Source organism: Pseudogymnoascus destructans (genome assembly GCF_001641265.1).
Source record: "Pseudogymnoascus destructans isolate 20631-21 unplaced genomic scaffold scaffold_25, whole genome shotgun sequence".
Lineage (NCBI taxonomy): Eukaryota > Fungi > Ascomycota > Leotiomycetes > Thelebolales > Thelebolaceae > Pseudogymnoascus > Pseudogymnoascus destructans.
The window spans coordinates 403,321-420,148 of record NW_020167544.1 but is presented as its reverse complement, the minus strand read 5'-3'; the positions used below and the strand labels follow the sequence as shown (position 1 = coordinate 420,148).

General features: G+C 46.7%; 5 protein-coding genes across 5 annotated transcripts; 3 read left to right on the top strand and 2 right to left on the bottom strand.

Annotated features, from left to right (window-relative positions):
• Positions 1-4,030: 4,030 nt before the first annotated feature.
• Positions 4,031-5,521, bottom strand: VC83_08218 (uncharacterized protein; the record flags this gene model as incomplete). The annotated part of the gene is made up of 6 exons (XM_024471774.1): positions 4,031-4,133; positions 4,345-4,484; positions 4,536-4,633; positions 4,726-4,856; positions 4,906-4,954; positions 5,353-5,521. The coding sequence occupies 6 exons, from the start codon at positions 5,519-5,521 to the stop codon at positions 4,031-4,033; spliced, it is 690 nt and encodes a 229-aa protein (XP_024320566.1).
• A 453-nt stretch (positions 5,522-5,974) lies between these two features.
• Positions 5,975-6,772, top strand: VC83_08217 (uncharacterized protein; the record flags this gene model as incomplete). Its single annotated transcript, XM_024471773.1, has 3 exons — positions 5,975-6,116; positions 6,176-6,690; positions 6,746-6,772. The coding sequence occupies 2 exons, from the start codon at positions 5,975-5,977 to the stop codon at positions 6,535-6,537; spliced, it is 504 nt and encodes a 167-aa protein (XP_024320565.1). The 3' UTR covers positions 6,538-6,690; positions 6,746-6,772.
• Positions 6,773-9,248: 2,476 nt separating this feature from the next.
• On the top strand, positions 9,249-11,546 carry VC83_08216 (uncharacterized protein). Its single transcript, XM_024471772.1, has 4 exons — positions 9,249-9,782; positions 9,840-9,899; positions 9,952-10,671; positions 10,730-11,546. The coding sequence occupies exons 1-3, from the start codon at positions 9,586-9,588 to the stop codon at positions 10,649-10,651; spliced, it is 957 nt and encodes a 318-aa protein (XP_024320577.1). The 5' UTR covers positions 9,249-9,585; the 3' UTR covers positions 10,652-10,671; positions 10,730-11,546.
• Positions 11,547-11,986: 440 nt separating this feature from the next.
• VC83_08215 (uncharacterized protein) lies at positions 11,987-13,493 on the top strand (the record flags this gene model as incomplete). The annotated part of the gene is made up of 3 exons (XM_024471771.1): positions 11,987-12,853; positions 12,951-13,133; positions 13,191-13,493. The coding sequence occupies 3 exons, from the start codon at positions 11,987-11,989 to the stop codon at positions 13,491-13,493; spliced, it is 1,353 nt and encodes a 450-aa protein (XP_024320576.1).
• A 1,129-nt stretch (positions 13,494-14,622) lies between these two features.
• On the bottom strand, positions 14,623-15,860 carry VC83_08214 (uncharacterized protein; the record flags this gene model as incomplete). The annotated part of the gene is made up of 3 exons (XM_024471770.1): positions 14,623-14,838; positions 14,914-15,219; positions 15,765-15,860. The coding sequence occupies 3 exons, from the start codon at positions 15,858-15,860 to the stop codon at positions 14,623-14,625; spliced, it is 618 nt and encodes a 205-aa protein (XP_024320575.1).
• Between the last annotated feature and the right edge of the window lie 968 nt (positions 15,861-16,828).

Genomic DNA, 16,828 nt, shown 5'->3' with positions numbered 1-16,828 from the left:
ATCTTGATCTTCCGTCCTGTCTCTCTTTCGACCCGGACCATAAACCCTATAAAGACGCTTCGAGTTGGTCCCTCGAATGCATGATATAGACCCAAGTCTTCCGTGTATAGTCGTCCGTAAAGGTGATAAAGTAAGTGCTCTTACTGTGTATTTCCGGGGAGCGGTAAGGCCCCTAGATATCGCTGTGTGTTCTGTCGAGGGGGGCTTTTGCGTGCTCTGATGCCTTTCTATTGATAACCCGCGTACTCTTGTTGAGTAGGCACTCTTTACATGGGTCCGCGAGTTCACCAATTGGCCCTGGCAGACCGTCAACAGCGGTGTGAGCCAGGCTCAGACTCTTTGAGCTCAAGTGTCCATATCGCCGATGCCAAAGCATGGTGACATCGCCACTGCGCGGAGCGCAGTGACGGCGCCTTCCTAGGTGCCGTCAAGGACGTAAGAGCGCCCAGATCGAACGGCAATGCCGATTATCTGGTTGAGCTCAAGCAACATCCTGCCGCTGCTGGTCGTCCTTGTCATGATCCCCTTATCTTGCAGATGAGAGACCGAGACGAGGTTCCAGCGAGCTTTGGCACATGTAGCACTTCGTGAAGCTGGATACGGCGCTTGCCGCCCCTTACAGCTATATTGAAGCTGACGGTTCCTTCGGCGATTGCTTGGATTTCCATCCCGTTGGCCAACCTAACTGGAATCGGCTTGTCTAGGACGGCGTAGTTGACGAAGGCTTTTTCGTCAAACATCATGTGTCACGAGTAGGCTGCGCACTACTCGCTCAATACTCGGCTCACTCGCTCAGTGGGTTACTCAGCTGGGTGAGTAGCTGAACCTTTTACTCGACTCGGTGAGTGAGGTCAATACTCAGTTACTCTGTAAAAACCCGGTGAGTACTCGGCTATCACGTGTAAGATTTATGCATCATGTGAACAGTCCCTCATACGATTAATACTGTTTTATGGTTAAGTTAAAGTATTACATCTATTAGCATCACTCTCGCCATCTCTAGTAAGCTGTGAGAACGAATCATGTATATTCCTCTATCTAAGTACCATGATTATCAGAAGATTATTAGAACGCTATTATCTATTATATATGCTTAAGAACATCCCTCCACCTTGCTTGATGAGGCCGGCCAGACCTACTAATACCTAAAGTATTTATAGGGTCTTGATGAGGATCCTCGACTGAGCGGAACGAGCTATGAGTCAAGATAACTGTGTATAGAACTTGTTCATAAAATGTCTCTTGTGTGAGAATATGATCTTATTATAGGTATTAACCTAACGTACATGTATAGCGAAAGCGCCAAACAAGCGAAAGCGCCAAAATGATGCGGTGACCAAACCCCCCAACTAAATGTTAAATTCCTCAACAACAAAACATGCCCCATAAAAACGATGAAAGCCAATTAGTGCTAGCTATCCAGGCTATGCAAAGCGACCCAAAGTTACGCCTTCGAGTTGCTGCTAGGATCTATTCTGTGGACCACCGCAAGCTAGGTCGTCGTCTAGAAGGTGTACCTTCACGACGCGATATCCAAGCCAACTCACGGAAATTAACTAACCTAGAGGAGTCCGTCCTTGTTCAGTATATACTCGACCTAGCTGCCAAAGGGTTTCCTCCTCGGCTGTCTGTTGTTGAAGATATGGCAAGTCGACTACTTGCAACACGCGACGCGTCACGCGTTGGGTCGCGTTGGGCTTCAAACTTTGTTAAGCGGCGTGTAGAGCTCCAGACACGCTTTCAGCGCAAATACGACTACCAGAGGGCTAAGTGCGAAGATCCAGAAGTTATTAATGGCTGGTTTGAGCTTGTGCGTAACACAATTGCGAAATATGGTATCGATGAAGCAGATATCTACAACTTTGATGAGACTGGGTTTATGATGGGCGTTATCTCAACTGCTATGGTTGTAACAAGCTCAGACGGGCGGGCAAAAGCAAAGAAGGTACAGCCTGGTAATCGGGAATGGGTTACAGTAATCCAAGGCGTTAGTTCTCAAGGTTGGGCAGTACCACCATTTATCATTGTTGCAGGCAAAAACCACCTTACATCTTGGTATGAGAATAGTGGATTTTCAAGCGATTGGGTGATTTCTGTTACTGAAAATGGCTGGACTACAAACGAGAGAGGCATGGATTGGATTCAGCACTTTGAGAAGCATACAAAGGCCGGAGTGTTGGTGGTTATCGCTTGTTAGTCCTTGATGGTCATGAGAGCCACCACTCAGATGAGTTTGAGGAGTACTGCAAGGAACACAACATTATTACGCTTTGTATGCCTGCTCACTCTTCTCATCTACTCCAGCCACTTGATGTTGGCTGTTTCGGCCCGTTAAAGCAGGCCTATGGTCGGCAAATTGAAGATATGATGCAGGCTCATATTTCTCATATTACAAAGGATGACTTCTTTCCTGCCTTCCACACTGCATTTAACACTACAATGACGGAAAGTAACATTCGAGGCGGGTTCCGAGGGGCAGGGCTTCTTCCATTTGACCCTGAGAGAGTGATATCTACACTTGATCTTAAGTTAAGGACACCAACGCCTCCAAGCTCCCGCCCAGGTACTGCTCAACCTTGGGTTTCTCAGACACCAAACAACCCAATTGAAGCTATGTCACAGTCTACATTTATTAAAACTCGGATTTCACGCCATCAAAATAGCTCTCCAACCTCAATCTATGCAGCTGTTGACCAGTTTACAAAGGGTGCATCGCAAATAATGCATCAATTAGCACTGCTAAAGGGAGAGAACCAAAACCTACGACAGGCAAATGAAGTACTAAGCAAGCGCCGGAGAGCTAGGAAAACACGACTACAGCAAGGAGGATCACTTAGTCAACAAGGGGCGCAAGAGCTACAGGATGAGAGGGATGTTGTGCAGCAGGTAGAGCAGGAAATAAGGGCAAGCCGTGGTCGGAAGCCAAGGGAAGAAACCCGTGCCCGTCGCTGTGGCAAGTGTGGTGAGACTGGGCACAATGCGCGCACGTGTCAGATTGTAATAGACACCTCTGAGGAAGAGGACTCCGAGTAGTTTCAATTGATTTCTAATGTTGTGGTAGATTTATCGCAATGTTTGTCGTGAGGGTAGATAATTTTGGCGCTTTCGCTTGTTTGGCGCTTTCGCTATACATGTACGTTACATAATTCTGGTAATAATCTGGTAATCCTTACTTGTTGAGGTTGCATTTGATTGATTCGCATTTGATAGAGACTATCCTTCCCATCTGTGACTTCTTTTTGCAAATGTCTGATGCAAGATGTGTTGCCATAGACTTTGGGCCAGCAGACTTGATTGCAGGATGCGTAAGGGCCTTCGAACAATAAGTACAAATAACACATGGTTCTCCAGAAAGCCGGTCTGCTCCTTGGTGATAACTTCTCCAGTATTGAGAACTCCAGTTGGTTGAATCCCATGCAATCTTCATAAGGAGTTTTGTAGTATGATCTGAGTGTTGTTCATACCATCGTGATAGCTTCCACCACTCAATGAATATATCGTGTGTATCCTTAGTCCATTTGACGAATTGGTTTAACTTGCCAATATATTCAAGGCCTGCAGGGACTTTGTAAGGATGCCTGTCCCTCAGTGATGGAAAGGATCTGAGTCGGGCAGGTTACGGTCACATGATAAGAGTTAAGGCAGGTTAGCTGAGTCGGACCCGTTTCGGGTACTTAAGGAGATTGACCCAACGGGGGTTCCTCTCTTCATCTTTTTTGTATCCTTCGTAGTAGACCTATAGGATAGCATCCGTTTAGCCTCTGACTCGCACTCTCATATGCTATTACTGTGAGCTGGGTGCCCTGTGTCCTTACAGACTTAATTTAATGAGGATAGTCGTTGAGAAGACGGAAAAGAGTCTGAGAATACTGTCAGAATCAAACAACTCTGAGTATTGAGATGGCATTTGGCAAATTGCTCGATTATCAGAAGGTTACCAGAAGTCTGGCTACGATGAAGTACTTAAATACCTGGTTTTCCAACGCGAAAGGTACTCCAGCGCTATAACTTTAGCAACTCAAGTTCTCCTCTACTCTAGCTCCAGGAACAACATATCCTGTGCAGCTGATACCTTAGCCCACTTTTCCTTATCAAACTTCTTAGAGTAGACAAGTAAGAACGCCTCTTTGAAGCTAGAACTATGAGTGGATATTTGCAACCATCCATTGTCGACAAGATTGTAAGACTTTGGGTACCACTGCACAGGTCCTGGTAATTAGGCCCACTTTCCAAACTGCCTGCTCGTACAAACAGAAATATTTATGTGGTGGGATAACCTCGTGAAAAGTGCTATAATAAACAATTAGTATTGCCAGAAGATTGCTAGGATGATCAGAGACGTACCCTTCCTCTACATCAATCCACGGCATATACTCAAAGAGACGCTCAGGCTTCTTTCTCAGCTTTCCAGCCTTTCTCGTATATGAGTGGATACAGCTATCCCAGAAATGTTGCCACTTGCGGAAATTGGACTCTTCATGGGCCTATCAACTATTAGTATCACCAGAAGATTACCAGATTATGAGGTAGCATACATCAATGTGCGCTTGAGTTAAGAGAGCCTGGGTGCTAGTGATCTCTTCATCGGAAAGCTCATCTGGTAGAACAGCCTCGTCATTTAAAATATCTCGCGCTGTAACATAAGCTCCAACTCCAAATCGTCTTCAACCTCAGTATCCTCCCATTCGCTGTTATGATTGTCATCGATTGGAATACTTGAGATACCCTCAAATGCAGCAAGCTCAGACAGAAGTTGTTTGGGCGGAGTAGATGGTGGGGCTTGTGGAGAAGAAGAGGCGCTAATATTCTTGACTTTCTGATTCGCAATGCAAGATGCATGGGTACCCTTCTCAGTCCTGTTTATAGTTAGATTGAGGCTACCAGAGATTACCAGAAGGGACTTACCGAACACAAATACGCTCAACCTTCAATTCATTCTGTAGACGTGTCTTGTCTTCAGTAGAGGCAGCGATATACTTTGTGTAATGACACAGGGCACCCAGCTCACAGTAATAGCATATGAGAGTGCGAGTTGGAGGCTAAAAGGATGCTATCCTGTAGGTCTACTACGAAGGATACAAAAAAGATGAAGGGGGAACCCCGTTAAGTTTGTTTCCTTAAGTACCCGAAACGGGCCCGACTCGGTTATCCCAACCCTAGCCCTGAACCTTCCACCGCAACAGGTCCGCATCGACCCTGAACCCTACACCCTTACCGTCCCCCACTATAGTGTAACTCGCTATGTCCTCCTCTACTGGTCCGAAACCACACCGAGTCGGATTTCATGCTTGTGGTGACCGTAACAGCTCTGAGGCGGGTTCTTCGAGTATCTAGGTAAGGAGGCATCCTTACACTTTGCAGACTTATATAACTTCTTTAAGTAGTAGCTCAGATCAGCATGGTCAGCCTTGAGTGCTAAGTGAACAGCCTTCTCATCTTCAGTAAGGTTGGAGACGCAGTTGCGAGCTTTGATAGTATTCGCATTAGTGGAGAGTTCTTCATGTGCCTTGAGTTTCGCCATACTAACTAAACACGTGATTAGCAGAGATCTCCAGAAGTTCTGGCTATAGAATCAAGATAATAAACTTAGTTGAAGTCCTAGAGAAGAGGTAAAGGCTCAAAAGGGAAGAAGAATGTGTAGATCGGAGAGTAACCAAGGAAGGTGGTTCTAAGGTCGTGGTTATTTTAAAGTTGCAAACAAAAATATTTGTGAAGGAATATTCACCTACAAAGAATTACTGTTCCAAAAACAACACCACAATGCGCACCTTCATATAAAACACATACCTTTCAACCTCTACCTCTTTACTATACTCTTCTTCTACAATATTCTTTCTACAAACTCACTGTAAGTACACATATCTTTTGATCTACTTCTTTATCTTGTGTTTACTTTACTAACTCACCTTGATATTAGCAAATGACTCGTACCAAGCAAACTGCTAGGAGATCAACTGGCGGCATAGCACCAAGGATGCCACTTGGATTACGGGCTGGCTCTGGGCTTGGCGGAAAGGGACAGGAAAAGGCTGTGGGCACAGCAAGAAAAGCTCCAGTTTGCTCATCTCAAGCTAGCAACAATCATGCTCAGAAGGCCACGCGCTGCACAAAGTCTAGTAAGAGGATTACCAGAGGATTACCAGAGGATTACCAGAACTCTCTAATAAACATATAGGCACCAAGGCTCTCCGCGATATCAGAAGACAGCAACTTGATACTAGCTCCCATTCCAGCGTCTTGTTAGGGAAATCACAGAAGACTCACGAGCAGCCTGAGTCCATTATCGAGGCTACGCTCCTATCCTGGGTTCCGCCAATCCAATCCGCTTTAACGTCGTCAGCGGTATCAACGGCCGCGACCCAGGACGTCTCGCTGGCAGAGGCGACCTCAACTCCAGCGAGGCTTGCTTCTTCGGGTGGTGGTGATAACCCCTTTCCACCGCCAGGAACTGCATCACGTGATCTAAACCGAACAGCCTCGCTGTTGGGGAAAACGGACATTCCCGTGGGATACCGTGGGCTTTTACGCCCAAAATGACGGGTAATCCCCGTGAGACCGTCCAGCTTCCCGGCTGATTTACGGGTGAGACAGTGGCGCCATACTATTGGGAGCCACTGACCCAAGCCCAGCTGAGCCCGGAAAGCTCAGCTTGTCAGGGTTTCGGGGGTTTCCCCCAGGCCTACAAGTAGCGTACGTAGGCCCGTAGATTAGGTAGTAATTCAATTGATCTAACGTGGTTTATCAGTACGTCGGACATATCAGTACCTCGGACACTTTTCATTGGCATTCTACTTTGAATATCAATAAATCAACCATAACATATTAAATTAACTATAACTAAGCGGAATCAGATGAACTAGACATATCTATAGCTTCTTGACAAGTTCGCGCATTATGACCAGCTTTTCCACAGATCCCACAGCATCGCCTAGACGGTTGCCCCTCCTTGCAACTACCCCCAACTGCACGTACGTCGCGTCGTACCTGCTCATCCACATCCTTCTGTGCGATAATAGCCTGTGCATCCTCTACTATAAGTGCACTCCTTCACGGACACGAGCCTTTTTAGCCCTGCGGCGTTTGCTAAGGGCTTCGTTGGCTGCTCGAAGGGTATGTACCTCAGCAGACAGAAGGGTGTTCTCATGTGCTAGTCGCTCCGTACCCTTTGCCAATGCAATAACTGTCCCGAAGAGTGGAGTTGGCGAGCTTCCTTGGTGACGGGCAATTCGATTTCGAACGAGGGTTGTTTGTGAAAGAGCTTCAGTTGGGTTGGAAGGGGTCTGGGAGACCCAAGGGTTGGTGTTGGCAGTAGAGGGTCTAGAGGGAGTTGGAGTCCGTAACCTCACGTCAAGCTTTGAAAGCACTTCTTGCGGGTCGAAAGGCACTAAGCCAGCTCCGCGGAACCCGGACTGGGCGTTTTGGGCTGTCATGGATTCCAGATATGCTGCTCTAAAGGCGAGAAAGAACTCGACCTTGGTAATGTGGTTGATATGAGCCTTAATGAAGGTCTCAATCTGCCGACCATATGCCCGCTTCAACACACTAAAGCACCCGACATCAAGTGGCTGAGTTAAATGAGACGAGTGGGGAGGTAGTCCAAGAGTTATAATGTTGTGTGCCTTGCAGTACTCTTGGAACTCGGCCGATTCATGACTCTCGTGCCCGTCTAACATGTAATGATGGGTGCACCAGATGTGAGAATCTAGCCACCCAAGGAAGGGATGATTTTACTAAGACAACACACTGTCTTAGGAAACAGAGCCAAAGGGTTGTAGCTTAGACTATTCCACAACGCAGCAATCAGGTGTGTGATGTAGTGAAGTGGTTCAGACAAGTTGCAACAAATGTTGAGTCTGGGAACTCAGGGGTAAGTCAGAGGTTAACACCTCACTGACTTTTCAGAAACAAGGAGTAACAAGATGAATGCTTGGAAGCTTGTAAAAGACATGGAAGTATGTGATAGTCGATTTACTGTAATGAATCATAGAGGGTTGTAGAAGCTTCTAGAGCTATCGTTCATGTTCCTAGGCCTCTAGTTGGTAGAGATATGCCATGTGGTAGTATTGGCCCACCCCCTTAAGGAGGAGATTTTCTTAATAACTTGTTCAATGAGTGTCCAAATGATATGCCGTGATGTATGTAGCATAAACAGATGTAGTAGAAGAGTTTGCAGCAATCGTTGAGTAGTATTGCTTCTGTTGTTGGTGTGATAAGCCAAGATATGTATGTTGACTTGTAGGTTTGAGGAGGAGATTTCTAAGTTTGCTCTTGAGTTTGATAGCAAACTGAGTGCAATGAATGTCAGTATGACATAACACCAGCATTCGATATGGACCCCTTGCACGAACAGCAGTATGTTTGTCGAAGTGTTTCAACCATTCTAGACCCATCTCATTGTTTGTCCATCCATTGCTTGTCGGTTTAACAACCCAGTTGTGTGGAAGGCCGCCGTCTGTATACCAATTTGCAAGATGATTCTTGCCTTTAACTACCAAAAATGGAGGAATACTCCAGCCGTCACTGTTGATACAAGCAATCGCTGTAGCCCATTCCCGATTCCCTGGCTGAACTGCCTTACCTCTGCCAAGTCGATCTGCATGGGTAACAACCATTGCAGGGCAAATCACACCCATCATAAACCCAGGTTCGTCAAAGTTATAGAAGTCGCAGTCCAAAACACCATATTTTGCCCTCATATTTTCCACTAGTCGAAACCACGCGCCAATTAGTTCAGGATCTTCGCACAAGGCCCTTTGGAAGTCGTAAACGCGATTAAAACGCGTCTTTAATTCTGGACGTCGTTGTACAAATCGGTGGGCCCAGAGCTTCCCGACGCGCCTCCCTCCACGCGATTCGAGTATAAAATTTGCCATATCTTCTACACCAGCAAGCCGGGGTGCAAATCCTCTTGAATCCATATCAAGTATATTCTGAATAACCACCTCCTCTTCTAGTATAGTTAATTTCATCATTGCAGGCCGGCGTTCGTAGACAGTAGTTCGGCCGTTCATTCTGTCGCAGAGTGTAGAATGAGGTACTTCATAGAGCTTAGCAGCCTTCCGACGACTTAGATTTTTGATGTTCGGATAGCCTCGATAGCTAGAATGATTTTTGCTTCTTGGGTAATCACTGACATAATAAAAGGTGGAAAAAACGCGTTGTGAAGTTAGAGGGTAGGAAATTCGGGAAAAGTGTCCGAGGTACTGATATGTCCGACGTACTGATAAACCACGTTATATACTATATTTGCTGTATTCTACCGTGAAGCTTCTGCTCCGTTGCCCGAAGGATTGATTATGGTAGTCGGAGATTACCACACAAATTTGCGTGTAGTTCCCCGTATTCCGCAATTACCTCCAACACTCGCCTCAGCTCACCACCCACATGTCCCGCGCATTCAAACATCAATTGATTCTACACTTCTCTATTATCTTCGCCACACTTGGATTACCATCAGCCCTCTTTTATCAAACCAGGCGTTCATGAATCAAACTTCCCGTCTGCAGACACGCTCCTTTAGCCCAGACTCAATTCGACAAGACCTTTTACCTCTCTACAACCGTCGCAATACGTGCCCATCGCTGGATGTCTTGGTGGCCGCGATGGACGATGTTGTGGAAGCTGCCTGTGGATCTTCTCGTTTGGTTAATTAGTACGGTGTCATGGCAGACGGATACACTTTCGATAAAACAGGACATTGAGACTGGTCACAAGGTCAGCGATGAAAATCCTCCAGCAGACCAGATCAAACTGAAGATAGACGACCTCCAACCTTCAACGTCGTATGTATATCCTAACAACCTTGCGCCTCAACGCATTATATTAATTGTACACTCCAGCACAACATGTATTTCTAAGACGACCAAAATACCACCACATCGCAACATTAAACCAAGGACGTAGGTTCATTGGTTATATAAGAGCATATTGGCAAGTGCTAACATTCCACAGCATAGTTGGAATTGGAACCTCAAGCGTCGTTTCCCGTCTAGCGGATGAAAACAAGGTTGAAAAGCGATTTGAATCCTCAGAGGATCTACTCAATGAACGGACCATCTATCAAATCCTTGGAAGCCACCCGCGACTTTTATCAATTTACCATATCGAAGATGATTGTATCATCATGGACTGGATGAAGAATGGAGATCTGGCTCGCTTTATCGAGTCTCAACCTGAAATTACGCAACATCGCAAGCATCTGTGGGTCGCCCAGATCGCCGAATCTTTCAGCTTGCTACACACACACAAGATATCTCATTGCGACAGCAAGCTAGAAAATTTTCTGATAGACGATCACTATAACATCAAAATCTGTGATTTCGCCAGTTCTCACAATTACGAAGCCCCCTCAACTGATCTGGCCATCCAGCCATTGAGGTATCGACGAGCTGTTGACGATTTCAACGAGTTAGTTTTCAATCCTGCAGATGATATCTTCGCCTTTGGCTCAATATGCTACGAGATCATCACTGGGGAAGCTCCATACCCGCAGTTAGATGATGAGAGTGTGAAACTTCAATTCATTCGAGGCGAATTTCCCGCGACCGAAGGTATAGGTTTCGGCCCTATTATCAGGGATTGCTGGAATGGTAAATTCATGTCATTCAAAGCTATTTTAAGCGCTATTGAAAGAGAAGGAATCCAGCGTTGAGTTCTGTAGAACGATATAATGTCAGTAATTTCATCCACTGAGATGGCCAGGTACGAGTGCTTCAATTAACACTGATAGCTCCCATGCAACAACGATGACAGCAGTGATTCCACAGAAATATTATGTTTCTTGCGCTTCATTATTTTCATCTTCTATCAATGTTAAATTTAGTATGGCCGTTTTATTCAATCTCAGCTAGACTTACCATGGGTGATGGGAGGAACAATTGCTGCGCTTCGTAGTTGATGCAGCATTAGAGGTCTCAGTGCCCTGGCATGGACGCCCTTGTTTAACATCGTCGCATGTTTCTGTTCTCGTCTTCACTTCGGTGCACTTATAGGTGCAAGGAGCTTTAGTGTACTTGGTCGTGGTGGTATAGATGAAGCACATTGTGAGCTGGGTGGAAGTTCTAGGTAGAGGGATGAAAGGCGTTATATCTGGGTTGCGTTGATAATATAAAGAAGTAGGTAATTGGGGAAGTTTTCGAGACTGGTCAACGGAGCTCTCGGACAGGAAGCCTTCTATTTATGTATCAACCTCGGTGAGTGAACAGAATAGGCAGCCTTGCTGCTTGTGTGGTTCGCCCTGCAGCCAATATCAACACGGCGACCTGTATAATAGCACCATCCAGCTGAAGTAACACCGCACTTTTCTCTTGCGCTGGGTAGTGGCACCGAGAAACGCGAGCCAAAGTTAGGCAGCCACGACCAGATGCTCGGGCGGCTTTGAGAGTCAGGAAGGATGGCAAGTTCAAGATTGTCTAGATCCCTGACACGACGACCATGAAAACAGATTCGTCAAGCCTTCAGACCTGTCAATAGAAAGGAGTGATGGGTTTTCCCCGGATCAACAGCAAAATATGTACAGTCAACTCCCGTTAAGTCAATACAATTGGTGACACGTGTAAATATCGTAAAAGTGAAAATATCGTTATATTGAAATGCCAAGTATTATGTAATCCACCTATCTAATGTCTCCTAAACCAAGGAATTAAGCTGAATTGCCTCAATTTCGCCCTCTAAATGCTTCTAATGCCCTGAGGTGATTGGCTTGGAGAGCATCGTGACACAAAGCCACCGCGGCTATCAATTCGTCGCTAAAAGTCGTAGAGAATTTGTTCAAGTTGAGGCCATTGGCCAGTTCGATTTCGTTGTCTAGTTGTTGTCGAGTTGTCAGTGGTATCGACGGATGAATAGTTAATCCGATCACATGCTCTCGTGTCACTTTGGCGAGCATCAATAGGAGAGTTCCTGAACAGGCTCCAACGTTCAAAGCTACCTAAATTTCGGCATTTGGCTACCAAAATTACGTGGATTGAATTATCCGAATTTCGAAATGTCCAAAAATGGCCTCTCACTGCGGAAGCGTGGAAAAGCTGCGCAGGTTTCTCCGCCAGATTCACGCCTCTTCACGCTGCCTGCGGAAATTCGAATTGCTATCTACACCCTTCTCCTGGTATCCCGCGACGCCTTATGTCCTAATGTGATGGCAATTTTTAACGATGTCCAGTCGAGGGAACAATCGGAAATATCTTTTCTCTCTCTTCCACATGAACGGACTCTTGCTATCGCGAGGACTTGCACTCGAGTCCGTGATGAAGTTCTCCCTATTTATTTCGGCTCGAACAACTTCGTGTTTAAATCGACATGGGACATGTATGCCTATCTTCACATGATTGGTGATTGCCGCAAGTTCATTCAAAATATATCCTTTGCGTATCAAGGCTCGCAGCGAAATGAGGCCTTCGAGCTACTATCTAAGTGTACGAGCTTGAGTTGGTTAGATGTCATGGTAATGGATGAGACTATGAAGGGTGCGAGGAACCCGCAGAACAATTTGTTTGCCGCAAATGGAATGCGAACATTGAGGGCCATCAGGGGATTAGTGAAGTGTAAGGTCACAGTGAGGGAAGTTGAGGCTATATGGAGTGCGGATTGGAGGAATCCGAAGTTGTTGTTCAATTTAAATACGAGCGATAAAAGGCGTTTTGATAACGAGAATATCAGGGAGGTTGAAAGAGTGCTGACTCTGGAAATATCGGAGAGAGAAGATGATGCACTAGTTCGGTTGAAGGAAGCTCGCGACGAGAGAAAAGCTAAGAAGGAAAGGGAGTTTGAGACTTGGCGCGTTAAAAACGATTCTGATTGGAAAGAATTTACCAGGAAAAGAGCCATGCGATTAAAAGACGCAAAGCAAGAGGGGGTATGACGACAAAGCGGGAAGACATTCAGAGTGCAAGGCTAGATAAATCGAGCAAATACGCAGCTCCAATGTCATCGGCGTAACAACAGACCGTTAGCTTCCTGGGCCTGGCGACTTCATGGCGTATGAGCCTCCACTTCCATCCGACATCCTTGTTGATACACCGCCTCAAATTGGGCTTCGACTAAGCCCAGACGTTCGAATTTTTTCTAAACGCAAACGTCAACTCAGCCATCCTGTTCGAACAACACTTCCTGCAGCCTCACAAGAGGATGCTGAAGTTCAGGCCGCTCTGCTCTTTCGGTGAAGGACGAGATCCCGTGCGCGCATTGGCCAGCTTCCGGTGAAGGACGAGCCTCCCCCTGACGACCGCTGGGACGACCGACGGGCCAGCCTTATATGCAGCTACCCTTACAGGCCCTCCGCTGTGCGTGCGATAATCACCTCCGCTACTCCGATGTTTTCGTACGATGCGGCGCAGCGGGTCGTGATCTGCCGGGCGTGCGGGTCGTGCGTCGTCCCCGGACGCAGCAACCAGGAGCGACTACTGCGAGCAGCCCCACCGACTTCAAATGGCCACCCTAATCGCAACAGTGCAGCTGCTGGGCAGCTACGACCTGCGGAGCGCCGAGGAGCTTAGGGGGCACAGGTCGTGGGTGGAGGACAGGTGCCAACGCAATATGTCGTTGTTCAAGAGGTATAGACGTCCAAATCGAGAATGCTCGAGATGAAGTTTTCGCACCAATAGATATGGGGTAGGGTTGGTATGCACGAACCATGTTTCATGCCTCAATTTCTCCTTAATATACTCCGTGATGAGCATAAGCATATACTAGTAATTGAGGCGCCCTTTTCGAAGAAATATACCTAATGAGTGAGCCTTTGAAGCTGTTATCTTTGAAGTGGATACATATATTGACTCTTTCCAAAGAGACATTGTCAGACTCAACTGAGTAAATTTTCTTCTCCGGCTTCCCCACGGCTTTAATAGAAGGAACCTCCAGCTTAATATCAGCCCGACCGAAGTCGATGATGGTAACCTGCCCCTTTTGGTTCAGCATTATATTGCTTGGAGAGATGTCGTGATGCACAACACCACTCCGGTGCACTTCTTCGAATGCCTTTGAAACCTCCGGTATATATTCGGCCGCATTGCCCATTTCGATTTTGGATAAGTTAGTCTTTCCATTCTAAAGCAAAAATGCCTTGCTCGTCAGTCAACGGCTCTTGGTGTACACGAACAACGGGAATATCTTTGAATGATTAAGTGCTGGAGAATTGGGAATTCGCCTTTAGGTAGGCGTCTTTGGCGATCATTGATTTGCTACCTTACAAACTGAGAATTCATCAGCGTAAGAATCTAAGATCCTTATATGAGAGTCCGCACCGTATGCAAGCACCTGAGATGTCGCCCATAACTCTCTAACGCGATCGCTATGCGGTATGAGAGTGACTGTTGCATTATTCACGATTGGGAAAAGATGCTAAATCTGGTGTCTCCGTCCAATCACTGTCCTAACGCAAGAGGTATTCGTCGCTATTGAAGTCAATGTTGATTGCAGGAGACTTGTCGATGGGATATTGAACGTGATTGGCTGTGCTGGAATCCTGCAGAGGGCTGATAGTCATGTTAGGAACAGGTATATTCCAGTTACTTTTTATAAATGCAAGGCAGTATCATAAATATAAAGTTATTTTTAACCGCATGTAATCTTTTCTCTATCAGTTGACCAAAGAAGCTCAAGTACCGAAGGACGGACCCCTTCCTTTCAAGCTATCTCCTCCTCCGTGCGTCTTATAGCTTCACCAAGAAGGTATATATCCCGCTCCTTGATATAGAGGCCTAATTCCGACCTCGGTTCTGCCCCAGCCATCTTGGTCTTCGCCTCGTCGACCGACAGCCATAAGTGACCAAGTCCATCGTTGACCTCGTCCTCCGTGAGGCTGGGACTGCCAGAGTCGTCCACAACGTCGGCGACGTAGCACTATGGCATTTGGTGCAGGTCATTGCGGTATTCTTCAGTCGTGGCAACACATCCGAAATTTTTGCGTATCTTGACAATCCCGCCCGTCTCCTCCTGCATTTCTCGCAAGGCGGCCATCTCATGTTGCTCGCCGCTGTCGATGCCGCCGCCGGGAAGCTTATAGTATCTCTCTCGCTTTGTATAAACTATAGCCACCTTCCTGGCAGCGTTGAAGGCAATCACGCGGGCGGCAGGGCATTCTTTGTAGGAGATTTCCGGCCTCTTGGTTCCAATAATCCTGGGCGTTGGGAAGACTGGGGCTGCCATCTTAAAGGGCACGTTGAGGTGTTTCACACACACTGGGTTGCTGAGAAACCCGAGCGAGATCGGCTGTGCGAGCTCCTTTGTAGTTTGTCAAATAGTTGCTGCTTTCCACAACTTTGGAATGTCATGCAAGATTATTAGACATTTAAGAAATATATTTAGCAATTAAGGCAACAGTCATTGAGAATTCACGAAAGGGCCGTGGTAACAATGTAACCCTTAGCATTAATGATAATGCGAGGTCTCTCTCGACAATTTACTAGCCGCGATCTACGCTGGGCCATTTGTTCTCGTGTTCACCGACCTTCACCCGAGCAATATCTTCGTTGATTGAAACATCACATTGATCAGTGACCTCGAGTGGGTGTGCGCTCGGCCGATAGAGATGCTACACCCGCCATATTGGCCCACTAGTCGTTCCCTTGACGGCCTTGATGGGGAAGATCTCGAAGAGTACGCTAGCGTGCATGCAGAATTTATGGAAGCCTTTGAAGTCGAAGAGCGATCTCTTAAGGGTGGGAATAGCCCATATACGCATATAATGCGGAAGGGCTGGCAACTGGGGACTTACTGGTTTACAGCTGCGCTAGACTGCCCAATGGGATGTTTAACCTCTATTTTACCCATATCCAGTCGAGGTTTACAAAGCCTGTCGAGGCGGGGGCCGACTTTGATCGGATTATGTCGGCGTATTGGAGTACGAATGCAGCGGACTTCATTTCTGCTGTCTAAAGGTTGAATGAGTGAGATAGATTGTAGCGAGCAGACTTAAAGATATCAAAGGGAATGAGAAGAACTTGATTATAATCCCAGAACCTAGCACCATCAGGCGTGGCCGCTTATAGAACACAGTCGACTAGGCGTGACGCGGAGCACTACAACTAAGGAAGGAGAGAGTGTTAGAAATCGGGCCGGGGGTCAGAAAAAATCTGTGGTTCTGGTTCTAGAAAACCGGAGAATCTCCGCCGCGGACCCGAGCTGTCCCATGGTTCTCACAGAGCCAGGGGACTCAACCCACGGTTCTTACAGAACCTCTTTAGGGCTCTATATTCTGGTGAAAGCTCTGCACCGAAAGGGGCGCCTCACTCGGAAGTTTTGGGGGTTATTAGGGGTTATTTAGAGCCTATAAAAGTATGCGTAGTCCCATTAGAATAGCCTGTTTAATTGAATCATTTTACTCTGTTCTATATACTACATCCTACACTATGAAGCCAGCTTATATACTGTCAAGAGATATCACTCGGCTACCGGAGAAACACACCCATTTTGGGTGTGGTTCTCCGCTCTAAAGGATTCCTTGTTCTTGTTACGATATCAAGTGCGCCTTGCAGCTCCAGTAGGGGTTTAGGGGTGTGGGGAGCTTTCCGGGGTTGGAGCGAAGTTTTCTGTTGTGGAGTGAATTCTCAGAACTGGTCTCGCTAAAGAGACCAGTTCTGAGAATTCACTCCAACATAGCTGTATATAGATCAAGCCACTGCTCGAGTGCTCCTCTTCTCTTTCCTTCCTTCTCTAGATTGAGTTTAATTCATAATACCCAACTGGCGCCCTATTGTTACGACGGAACAAGAAGGCTGGCCAACTACAGGACAGGAAGGAGGGAGGTCGCATGAGACCGGCCCTGGTACCTGGAGGGGCAGCGGGGAATAGTAGTTCCGAAAGTATCACGTGACGGACTCGCAGGATGATG